At 36.9% G+C, this 12,737-nt stretch overlaps 1 protein-coding gene across 9 annotated transcripts in view; it reads left to right on the top strand.

Annotated features, from left to right (window-relative positions):
* NTNG1 (netrin G1) overlaps nucleotides 1-12,737 on the top strand; it is a 168,659-nt gene that overhangs the window by 127,289 nt on the left and 28,633 nt on the right. For 3 of the 9 annotated variants that reach the window (XM_052801118.1, XM_052801121.1, XM_052801119.1), the window contains exon 6: nucleotides 7,288-7,455. The exons of 2 other annotated variants lie outside the window; for them this stretch is intronic. In XM_052801118.1, coding sequence (XP_052657078.1) covers nucleotides 7,288-7,455 — 168 coding nt within the window. Of the gene's footprint in view, nucleotides 1-89; nucleotides 156-2,055; nucleotides 2,116-7,287; nucleotides 7,456-12,737 lie in introns of all 9 variants that reach the window. 4 more of the 9 variants (XM_052801120.1, XM_052801123.1, XM_052801126.1 and 1 more) reach the window with 3 other exon arrangements.

Raw genomic sequence — 12,737 nt, 5'->3', positions numbered from 1 at the left:
GTAACCTATGTCTTTGTCCATATGCTTGCCTGTTTAGAACAATATCACAGATGTAAATAACAAAACCTGATTTTTCCTGATGCATGCAGATCCTCCAAAGTTTGATAGGATATGGCCGAATATTTCTTCCCTTGAGGTTTCTAAACCAAACCAAGGTAGGACGCTGTAAAATTCCTAGTGGTCTATAGTTATTGAAATTACTTTCAAGGAGTCCCGCATGGTGGCAAAAGCAGTAACAATGAGAATCCAACTCATTTTTCTTCTGGTGCTAAGTAATGCTATTCTGTGAGAAAATAACCATAAAGGAAACCTTACCTGAAAAGGGAGTCTTCCAACACTCAGATTGTGCACATCCACTGCAAAAAGCCTGGAAAAGTAGACACACATATTATAAGTACTAATACACAGCCCTAGATAATGTTGGACTTGTTTAGACAGCACAGTCTATATTTTGAGTAAGTTTTGAGATTTTTTGTGTGAGAAAAGATTGTCATTGTCTACATCAAGCCCATTTTTAATGTCGTTTCCACTTTGTTTTCCCAAGTGAGCTGAGAGGCGTTGTCAGCTTGTGTGCCATCCACAATACAAGCAAGTTCTCTGCAGGATAGACTCATAGTTTTCTACAATTTGAGTGCCACACAAAAAAATTACTCACAGACTGTGGCATGATGATTAGCATTGAAAGAGACAGAACGACTTTTTAAGATGACTAATAAAAGTAAGATTCTTTGTTACTTCAAGTTGTATACAGCTATACTTCACATTTTGAAATGATTGTTCATTATAAAAAATAACGTCCTTTTGTCCCCCTTATTTACTGCCCTTTGCTCCCCAAAAAATCCCTGCAGAAATCTGGCCTGTGGCTTGCTTTGACTGTTTGAAGGGTGTCCTTTCTGTGCTATAACACATACAGATGGAGAATAAAATTAATGAAAAGGTGATCTAGAAAATAGCTACTAAACTGAGCAAGATGTATTGGGAATCTGTTGGGGAATTACATTGGAAGGGCTGTAGTTAAATCCATTGATCACAATGACCAAATCAAAACATACGCTCATATGTATAAAAATCTACCATGTTATATGTGCAAGTTTCTATGTGCCCAACAATAGAAAATACTAATTGATCTGTGCTCTCTATAAGGATTAGCAATGTACTTTAGTTGCATTATTCACATATATTTTAAATTAAATATCCCTGATGAAGTGATACTTGGCATTCCAATAACTTCATTTAGCCCGTGTTATATTTTCCAAGCTTTTGCATATGTTCCTTAAACAAACAAAAAAATCCCCAGATTGATCTCTGCTCTCTGTAAGGATTAGCCTACATTATTCACAGGAATTTTAAATCAAAACATTCCCAATGAAATGATACTTAGCATTTCTAATGGATTTCATAGCTTAATTATACTGCTTGTGATCTCAGACTTAAATTCATTGCAAAATACGTCTTGAACAGCACAAAATTATTCACTGTTTCTTCCCCAAAAATAAGAATTTTAGTAAATTTGGTATCGATGTTTTGTTAGGAAGCACAAAACACAAAAAGTTACAAGCATTTCTGTTCAGTTTTTGTCTTTGCAGCATATTGTTACAGTGTTTAATACTTATTGTAGATTAAATACTTCAGTCAAGGATAGTGTATGAAGAGAATAATTACAGAAATCTGCCTATACCTAATATCATTTTATTGGGGTTTTTTTGCTTATGCTATTAGGCTAGAATGAATATGCATACAATTTAATAAAACCCTTTGCAGACCACTCTAGTTACCATATAGTCATTGGTCATGGATTGGGAGAAATCATCAAATAACCTCAAACTGCCAAAGTGCATAGATGTGAATGACATTCCCTTTCTTTATCTTGGATATTACAGCTCAAATGATTCAATAGTTGATAGTATTTAACTCATTTTCCCTAACTTTCACCCTTTCCTTACAAAACAGTAACCATTGTTAATTTAAAAGTTTGAAAATAAAGAAGTTTATTCTTTTGATTTGTTCCTATATGATACATTTTCTAATTTACTGTTCATTTTATTACCTATCCAGTTGCTCCTAAATTAGCTATCTCAACTGTTTCTTCTGTTCAAGTTGCAAACCACAAGAGAGGTAGGAATTCGTGGATTCATACAGTGATTCCATAGTGCTCTGTGTTGTGAATACATTGCACTGTATGAATCTGGAATATCTGTGAAGTGTACCCATCAGCTTACTGGTGAGGCATCTTCATTAACAACAACAGAAGCATTAAGTCGCATAAACATAAACCATACAAAGAAAATAAATATGCTTCTTAGCCGCTGCTGGCATATAAAGTGACATGGCATTTGTTTTTAAAGGAGTTAAATTTTGAATATGACCTTTCAGATTGTTGCCTAGAAAGCAAATGTTTGCTAGAGTCTCATTTTCCTCACTGAGGATACATAAGCAGATTAGTTGAGGGCAAACAATACATAAAGCGTCAATTGTCCATATCCTCAAGAAGTATCTGTAAATGCCATGGAGTGTAATGCATAGTTATGTCTTTTAATGCATTGTAAGTGTGCCTTACATCTTCATTTTATTGTAACAGTGTGCAAATTCAGAGTGTAGGCATTACATTTTGAACTGATGTTTCAGTGTTTTATCAAAATAATGGAATTATATGGGCATAATGAAGGATGCCAATATTCCCTCTGACTTACAAGCAACCTGTTTCATTTGCATATCTATCATTCACAGTCTGAACCCTGAGCTGTTCTCATTGTTTTTCCTCATCAATTTATCTGTAAAGAGTATGTATAAAGATGTTTTGTCTATCTGTAGCTATTGTGAATATCTCATTATTCATGAAATACATATTAACAAGGAATAGGGGTGTTAACAAATGTTTGAACTTAGTTTGACCCATTTGATGAGATCATGATAACGAGCCATACTGTTTGTTATGAAGCAGGTCATTTCTAAGGTTACAATGAAGTCTCCTTTGTTTGCCTTTTGTTGCTGTATAGAGGAGGAACACACAGTTACTGGAAAATGAAAAAATACTTTAATGATTTTTGAGTGCACTTTCTTGAAATACTCTTCATGCTTTTAATTAGAAAATGACACTGATAGCTGTCTCATGCATTACCTGTCCTAGTTGAAAAATTATGCTTCCCTTCCATGTGTGTTTACCATTGTTTCATGTGATGACATTTCATGTTTTATTGGTCGTGGCTGAAGCTTCAGCTGAACCTCATCCCCACAGCACAATAGTATGTGATCTCAAAGATGTAAACACATAGCATTATAACTGGGGAAAAAGTATTTAATTTATAGAAACAAAACAATTAAATGATCAACCTCTTTATGAGCCTTCTTCAATAGGTAATTTTATCGTGCTTTCTACAACAGGATCAAGATTGTTGCAATAGAATCGTTGCATTGGAAATAGTCTTTAAAGGCTCATACAGTTAATCCTTCTGTAAGTTGGCAAGGGATTTGACAATTCCTGAATCATCCAAAGACAATTATCAAATCTAACATGGATATCTCTTCTCCCTTTTTCCTTCACATTAAACCTATCTAGCTATCTTTACGTCTCCTCTGAGGTTTTATTTTCCAAACCATTTACTTCTTATTGTTATTCAGCTTTAAACTGTCTCCAGTTTATCTGTGTCTTTTCTGACATGTGGTACTCAGAACTGAAAGCAGCATTTTCTAGCACTGTAAGCTCATGTCATTTCATTGTTGGTAAACCATTTGCAGCCTGATTTTGATGCTTTTCCTCCATCTCTTTCAGTGATTGCATGGCTTTGCCAGTGCATGAAAGCGGTTGGGCTGCTAGCCAGAGACATGCGCCTAAAAACCTTAAGCTGTGCTTCTGACAACTCTAATAAGCAGGCTACTTTCTGGTCTTGGTGTGCTGGTTAAGATGAACCACATGATAAGCTAGAAAGGCCGTACAGCATTGATAGGTATTAGCTTCCCAGCTGGCATGATGCTGAACGCAATTCTACATGCTATGTTTGACTGGTTTAGGGTAGCACCTCCTGTAGCCAGTGGAGGAAATAATTCCATTTCAATCGTATGAGAACCCTTTACATAGCTTTTTTTATAAACACAGAGGGATGTAAAAATGATTCACTGATCAGGCCAACAGCAGTAAGCAATGTTCATATTATTGCACTAGCAAAAACTGGGAGGAGGCGGGGGGAAGCAAAAATTAGCGAAATATGGGTTTAATTGTTACCTGCCACACCTTTTTTTTTTGTTTCCTTTGCACCATTGCTAATCTTTGATCAGATGTTAGACTGTTTTTGAGTTAACTGTGTTTTTTTCTATACCATGTAGCATTTACCAATTTGATGATCAAGATTCATAGAGCTTTCCTGTATCTTAGTATAAGTTAACTTTGAGACAAAGGCTTTCTTTCACACAGCACAGTTGTTACAAAAGAGCAATACCCATAGGAACACAACCAAGTATAAGAATTGGTCTCATTGTTTACCTTTAATATTGATTAGCCACGTCTGAACTTGGGTAGTCCTTCTGCATATGTTTAGGAGCATGTGTGTACATTAAACTAAGTCCTTTGTACTTATTAGATGTTTCTTCAGTCCAAATCATAACTTGGAGCAAGCTTTGTTACAGAGTGAATTACTTTATGTGCAGCTTTGTTTCTTATGCTTCTGTAATGGCTAATTATGTGGAGTAGTAGTATTATTGAAGGTCATACCACAATTTCAGAGTGGAAGTAGTGCAGTCATTCATTGACAGAATAGTTTCAGTTTCTTTCTGCTACTTTAAACACAAAAGATGACGTAGTATAGTCTGATTTACTGGCACTTCTTTATAGTCTACATATTTTTGAAACATAAAAATGTAGTATTCTGCTGCCTGTTACTGATTCAGAAAACAAGGTAAATTATTTCCTCTAAATTCACCTACAGTATGATTGTGTTTAGCCACAAGTCTGACAAACATACCAGTAGGGTATCATCTCAGCAAAACAAATTGTCTAATGGTAGCAGAAGACGGGTCCTTTGTCAGACAAAGAGACTAAGACAGAATTGCTTCTGAATCTGAGATTCAGAAGAATCAGATTGCTTATCACTAACCAGTCTGTCTTATTTTAAAAATAAAATACATAAAAACTTAAAATTGTAACAATTTTCCCTGTGACTCGTGTTTGCTAGTGCTAGTTTCCACTTTTAGGTCTGTTGCCTCTGCCCCACACAGGCAGTTTTTACTCAAGCAAGATGGATATAGTAAGGGAGAAATGCTGCTGGGTGGCTGGCTGAGATGCTGAATCACACTGACCAGCTGCAAAAGACAACAAACGTTAACACTTTTTTCCTCCCCACTGAATTATGTCAAGTGGTAACATACTGAGACACCAAATGTTTTACTGTACTCCAGCAGTTATAGGCATCAAAATCATCAGATTGGCATGAATGACAAAACATTGGTTTAGCAGTATAGCATTGAAGAGAACAAGAATGCATATATGTTAACTAAATGTGTATATGTAAATTGAATTAATGTTTCCTGGCAGCAGAACAGCAGCTTTCAAGATTGAAACATATGTTGTGCTAAGTGTTGTACAGTATAAGAAAAGATACAATCTATTTACAGTCCACTACCTCAGACAACAGCCAAAGAAATATATATGTATTAGGTATGCATAACATGCTCATAAACATGTACTGGTATTGTTATTTCTTTATAAAAATACAGACAGGCACAAATATTGTATCTGATGCCCTATGCCAACAATCAGTGGGCTCATTAGATGCCCCAGCATGATCAGCAGCATATCACAGGAAAGGCAGCACAGGGGACGTGATCCCTGTCATGTATGGAAACATTTTACACCCCTGCTACAGCTTTATCTAATTACAGGCTACGTCAACTTCAAGACCTTGAAACCCTTCCAAGTCACTGCATCCAGTACTCCATTACTTTAGGAATCATACCATAATCTCTTTCACCAGTTAATAAAGTACATCTCTAAAGCATCGGTGGTTTTGCTACAATTTGGAAGAGTGTTCAAGAACCTCAGTGCCCTAATGGCTAGACACCATCTCCTAATTTCCAGTTGAAATTTCTCAATGGCCAGTTAACACCCATTTGTTCTTGTGCCAGTGTCGTCCATTAGCGAAGATATTCACTTCGGATGGCAGAAGGCTATCTCCTTGATGTATTTATAGCCCAGTGATATATCCCCATCTTCAGTTCCATGGACTAAACAAGCCAAACTATCCTAGTCTTTGCTTTTTAAATAGGCTCTGTACTTCTCTGATCATCCTAATAAACTTTCCTGCATTCCTTCTGATCTCAATCTCAGAGCTGAGTGATCAGACTTATACAAGCTTCCTACACAAAGCATAGCTGCGCCTTCTATAATGATATTGATACCTTTCTAATTTTGCCTTCTTTCTGCATAAAACCAAGCATTGCTTGTGATTAAAGACTAAAAGGCACTAGCATTCTATGGTTAATTAAGAGGTTTTTAAAAAGTGGCTGTCATGCCAGCTGCATTTCAGATGGCTGCAGTAAGCATGCTTTCTATTCAGTACACATTTCAGACTTCTCATGATCTTTTCTAGCCCAATTGTTTTTCATCTCTGAATATAAAAATGGGTTAATGCTTACCTCAGAAGTACAGTAGAAGTAGCTCTTAAATAACACCTCTCTTCCTTCCTTTTCTTCTCTGTTAACTGCTTTAGGAGGTGCTGGCCAAAAGGTCAAACTAGAGATCTGTTTGGTCTTGAAACAAAACACTCTGGTTCCCAAGGTGCCTACCAGTTAGAGTACCCTGAGTTCAGTAGTATTTTTGAATACTCACCATTTATGTCAGAACAAAGCTTTTATTTTACTTACAGTTGTGGATTTAAGCAGGATGAAGTTTGACTATTTTGTCCACTGTATTTAATATTTTCAATATGAGGAAGTTTTTCCCGGGTCTTGATTTATACTCGTCTCAAATGTGCAAAAAGATGTGCATTTCTATCAGCGGAAACTGAGCCTCCAGGACCCCTGAAAGGTTTACAACTGCAAATGCTTCAGTTCCATCAGGTCTGCCAACAACAGCCAACCTTCAACGTCATGCCATGGTTGTCGGGTCATGCTAACCTGCCTGAAACAAACTTCACTTTCATTGCAGATAAACATCTGCTGTTGTCCATGTTACATTGATTAACGTGTATGTGCCATTCATTCATACTTCTATTCATGGTTCATCTTTACTAAGCATGTAATGTGCTATTACTCTGCTGCTGTATACGTTTTGTATACATTTCTGTTCTTCCTTGAAAGACTGTGAATGCTTCGGGCACTCCAACCGGTGCAGTTACATCGAGCTGCTCAATACGGTCATTTGCGTGAGCTGTAAGCACAACACTAGAGGTCAGCACTGTGAGTTATGCAGGCTGGGCTACTTCAGAAATGCTTCTGCAGAGCTGGACGATGAAAATGTGTGCATAGGTCAGTCCCGGGATAACTGCGGCTTTTCTTCTGTGCCTTTTCAGCTACTGGCAGTTGCTAGGGACCACTGCTGCTTACTTGCCAGTTGAGCCAGAATGAGCTTTTTCAATGGATAAGAACATCTGTGTAGACTTTTCACCTGATTTCCGTTGCCCCAAGGAGGTATTTTGAATCTGTATGTGATGATGAACCTCGCTGGCTAAGGGTCCTGGGAAGACTTTCCCCAGAAGCCCCCAAGAAACTGATTGTGCTGTCCTTCCGCAGGAGGGAGCCACGCCAGGGTTGCGCACATGAAAACTGAAGGGTTGAGGCAGGAATACCTGTTCCCAGTCTGACTTTCATAATTATTAGCACAGACTCTTGAATACTTGCCTGGAGACCTACAAAAGTTGCCAGCTGCATCAATAGGACATGGGGAGTGGTGTTTATTAGCCCCCTTTATTCACTTAAATTTCATAAAAACATGTTACAGCTAATTCTGCTCCCAGGCACAGGGCTGTAAATGCAGCATTGTCTCCCCTCTCCTTAGAGGAGAAACTGCAGTTATGCCCATGTGGTTAGGAACAGAATTTGTCAAATCAGTTTGACATGATGTCAATTTAGAAAAGGGATTCTTAGGTGAAAACAGTGCTTTAGAACTAGCATCTGCTATAAATACCCAGAATGCAGAATTAAAGAACATGTCAGACCATAATAAGAAAAGTATATTAGGAAAAAATATATTTATCACACTAGAAGAATATGCATTGTTCTCATGTCAACACAGACAGTATATAGCAAAAGTTAGGATACTTTAGGTGAAGATTGAACATAGTCAATAAAGGAAGCTTCATACAACGGCCAGTAATTAACAGGTAGCCACAAAAGGTGCTGTTCTAATAACAAACAGGTGGAGGATTTCATTATATAATGTTTCTTATAGACATAAGCATCGGTAGAACCTGTTCTGGATTTTCATTGTGATTTTTTTTCTTTCCATTTTCCAGGAAGCAAAAAGAAAGAGTAGTTATAAGATAGTTTCATGCTAAAAGAGACTATGGGTGAATAAATTATATTTTAATATTCTTTATAATCCGTTGCTGAGATTCAAGCCAGAAACTATTTAGGTTGCTGCTATTTGTTTCAGTCTGCAGCTTAACAGATTTACATTTTATTTCGTGGTAAACACCCAGATCCATCCACGCACTGCATTTCACGTGTCCTTCTTTTAACTTTGCTTGGCAACACATTCAGAAAATGCGTGATCTCCTTTGACATTAATTAGTCTGAGCTAATAAGAACTTTAGTAGGCAAGTCATGATTTTGTATGACTGTGCTGAGGAGATTAACCCAACCAAATGTGCTTGGAAAAACCTCACTGTCCCTCATATTTGTTTGATGTAGGTGACGGACATCATCGGTGTGTGACATCAGGGCTGTATCATTTCAGCTGCCTAAATAGGCCTAATGAGTATGACACTAAATTACTCTATTTGGGATTTTTCATCAGGTCATTCAGTACGTTGTTTTCCCATGTACACTGAAATGCTAATACAGCAGCTGTAGCTATGTAAGACAAAGAAGTTAATAAACCAGGAGTCAAAAATAAGTAAATCTTAAATTAATTTGCAAGTGATATATTTAGAATGTCTTAGTAAAACAACTGTGCACTTTGAAATTGCCCAGACTCTGCAGAAATAAAATTAAAAACCCTTTCATTTAACAAGAGTCTTTAAAAAAAAAAAAAAAAAAAACAACAAAACAAAATAAAAAGCAGCAACGTGATGCATTTGCTGACTTTCCTGATTTTCCCACCTTAATGCAAGCAGAAGTCTCTTGGGCTCCCATGAGAATTGTAGCATGTGAGATGACTATAGGATCAAACCCTGGTTTGCTACGTTAGGTAATTTGTTTTAAATAAGTAATATTCTTGTTGGACTAAGACAGTTTTCAGGATCATAGTAATCATACTGCATACAAAATGTATGTATCCTAGCTGATTTGCCAACTTAAGAAGAATTTCATACTACTTCTTTGTTTAAAGTCAGTGAAGTGAAGCAGATACTTAAGCACTTTTCAGAAAATAGAAGTTTGTGCTTAAAGTGCTTTCCTGAACTGGGGCTCCTAAGATTTAATCGGGCAAAATGTAGAGTATTTTCACCTCTGAGAGAGTTGATGGATTCACCATCCTTCTAGGTCAAGCACAAAGAGTCTTGCTCTATTGGAAACGCTCATTTCTCTGAGTTTAAAAGCAGTGTTTTGGGTTTTAAGTACGAGTGGAATGTTGGCCTGAACATTTTAATAAGCAGATTTCCAGTAACATGTGCAAGTCTTATTCCCATATGAAAGCCATTTTTCCAGGCTAATTCTTTCCTCTTCAGCCATATATGTAGAAAAAGTAAAAAATGTTTGGATAAGCTAGTTTAATGGCAGCTAACAGGGCTTTGGCTCTGATTTATCAAAACTAAACTACTGACATAGTTTTCATAAATATATATGGTAAGTACATGGATAACAAATCTGTGAATCTTAGCCGATGCTAACTAAATGGAGAAAATGTAAAATGTTTCATTTTTAAAACTGACAAATTACAAAGAATTTAAATACTGAGAAGGTTTTTACCAGTGAACCAAATGCAGCACATTATACAGTGGGTTTAAATCTAATTTCATTATGCCCTTAATTTCTTTAGAAGCAAAATAAATTTTATTTCCTAAAATGAAATATTAAAAATTTGTGGATTTGTCAGTTAACTGCAAAATTACCTCATATGGGCAACTACAGTTTCTAAATAAATCAAGGTATTTTAAAGTTAAAAATCATTCACTTGACATGCTTACAGTGAAAAAGATTTTAACAACTTGAAGAGCTTTTTATTTCTACAAGGTCTTGATAAAGTCCTAATAACTCTTTATTTCGGTGAATACACACACTGGCAAGCATGGATAGCATGGAAACCACCAAGTAGACCCAGAGTAATAAAACATTTCCTTTCCCTTACAACATAAATACTGAAATGGTAATTATCGTCACACCTGTAAGAAAGCCAACCTTGCAGTCACTGAGGCTTAAGCTTCAGTTAACACCTGTAAGACCTTTAGAAACCCTAATAATATATGGTTAAGTGAACCACGAGGGCTGTCCTGTAGCCACTGTCAACCCAGACTGATAAGCAGCAAGCCTGCAAGCTTCAGCCCATTTTCCCAACCTTCTTTTTTACTTATTTTCATTGTGTTTTGTTGGCAGCATCACATTGATACAGTGAATCTCAGTGAACAGATGACTACCACTGTCATCTTCCCATCCTTCAAACAGTCACCAAATGAAGGTTAGGAGGAAAATTCCTTCCCAGTTCAGATCTGCAGGGGTTTTTTTCCCCACCCTGGAACCTGGTGTGTGGTCTGCTTACTAGGATGATCTAGGAGTGTCAATTTAATGTTATGTAATGCCCTGTTGTTGTAAGGGCATTGGAGATACTCACTGCCTCCCTGTGGCATACTGGAATTGTGGCTTTTGAGCTTTTTAATGTCTTAGGTATTTGGCAGGTCTTGGGAAGTGTTCCACAGCCTGCAATACGGTGTTGGACAATGACCTTGGATGTTCAGAGGACCTCTGTAGGTCATATATCTGTGGTATCAATTGTGCACTGGGAGAGATGGAGGCTAGGTTCAGTTACTGAAGGTTCCTGGGTCTGTTTGGTGTTCCAATTTGATCTACTTTTGTAAAAGGGCCTGGCTTAAGGTTTTGTTCCCACTATCTCCTTTTCCTTGAACAGCACAATATGGGCCTGGTAATTCTTATGTATTTTTATGATAGAGTTCAGTAGGAAAGCTTTCACTATTTCAGGATCAGGTTCTTGTTCTCCGGAAAATATAACATTATGTATCTATAACATTCAATATCATAGGCCATACATTTCTTTCACAAACACTTCTTTAGATCACTGTAACTCCATTATGTCCAACTAAGCTATTTTTAATGTACGAGAATTGGGCCCTCTGTTTCTAATGTAATTCCAAGCTTTCTGTCTTTCAAGGTTTTCTATAAACACTCTTTAAGCAAATTTTACTTCCTGCATTCAATTTATATCTCGGTTCCATGCCTGTTTACATAAACATTTCATACATCTGATGAACATCAGAATTGCCAGCTTTTCAAATGGCACTCACTGTGCTATAATTCTGCTCAGCCTTGCACAGTATTTTTGGCGTGTCAGTTTTCAACATCATTAATGAATGTTGCTAGCTAATTGACTCTATTATTATTGTGGAACTCTGTTTGCCAAAGGTAACTATTCTTCTTCAGCATGCCAAATGTTCAAAGTGCCATCTGTAATTTATAGTTAATAAACACTGAGACAACAGATGACAAATGTCTTCCTGGTAATTTTTTTCCTGTTACAGTTTTTCCATTGGATTTTTTTTGTTTTTACTTCCCAGTTCAACTCTATTTTGTCAATTACAATATCACTGAGGTTTAACCTAATGCTAGGGAACAACTGCCAAAGGTAGTCATCAAAGTAGCACTGATTCACAGACGTATAAAGCCAGACTCCCAGCAGGTTGCCCAGATTCAGGAATCGATTTGTGTATCTTTTGCCTTCAATAGCAGCAGAGATCAGACACTGCCAAAATGTGTCTGTGGTCTCAGCTGACAGTGGAGTTACTCTGGGTCTACATGGGTCTACATACGAATAAGATACAGCCCTTCATTTAAAAAAACAAACCAACAGGGGAAAAAAAAAAACACAAAAACAACTGAAGAACAGGAGCGCCAAAAATGAGCTCTGCTAGCTACTGTCTTGTCGTCTTTGTTCAGCTAGTTGAAAGCTGAACACGGATATTGTAATCACGTTCAAGAAAAGGGCTGTGAATGGACAACACAGTAAGTGTTGTGGGAGGAAATGGGTTACCCTAGTCATTCTTTAATTAGGTGAACACACATGGAAAATATACAGTGGGGAATGAGCCTCGTTGCATTTTCCATCTGCCCACTGGGAGGTGAGAGAAATGAAAATGGCAGCGTAAAGCCACTTCTGATAAGTTTTGCATTACATTACTGCTCACCTCAAGCTTTTCATTGTGGAATATGTAAAAGGTTTATTAACGTCACTGATAAATACAATCTCATCAATTTAATGGCAGATATCCATACAAATTATTATACTGCACAAAACTATAAAGGAAGACTATCTTGGAAATAAGTAAAGTGCATTTATATAGCCCTGTAAAGACATTCAGCATTTCTGAAAATATTGAATAATATAGATAAGCCTGTTTTAATAATGCAAAACATTTCACCCT

The sequence above is a fragment of the Harpia harpyja genome, chromosome 11 (assembly GCF_026419915.1).
Source record: "Harpia harpyja isolate bHarHar1 chromosome 11, bHarHar1 primary haplotype, whole genome shotgun sequence".
Taxonomy (NCBI): Eukaryota; Metazoa; Chordata; class Aves; order Accipitriformes; family Accipitridae; genus Harpia; species Harpia harpyja.
This window is presented reverse-complemented; position numbering and strand designations above follow the sequence as displayed.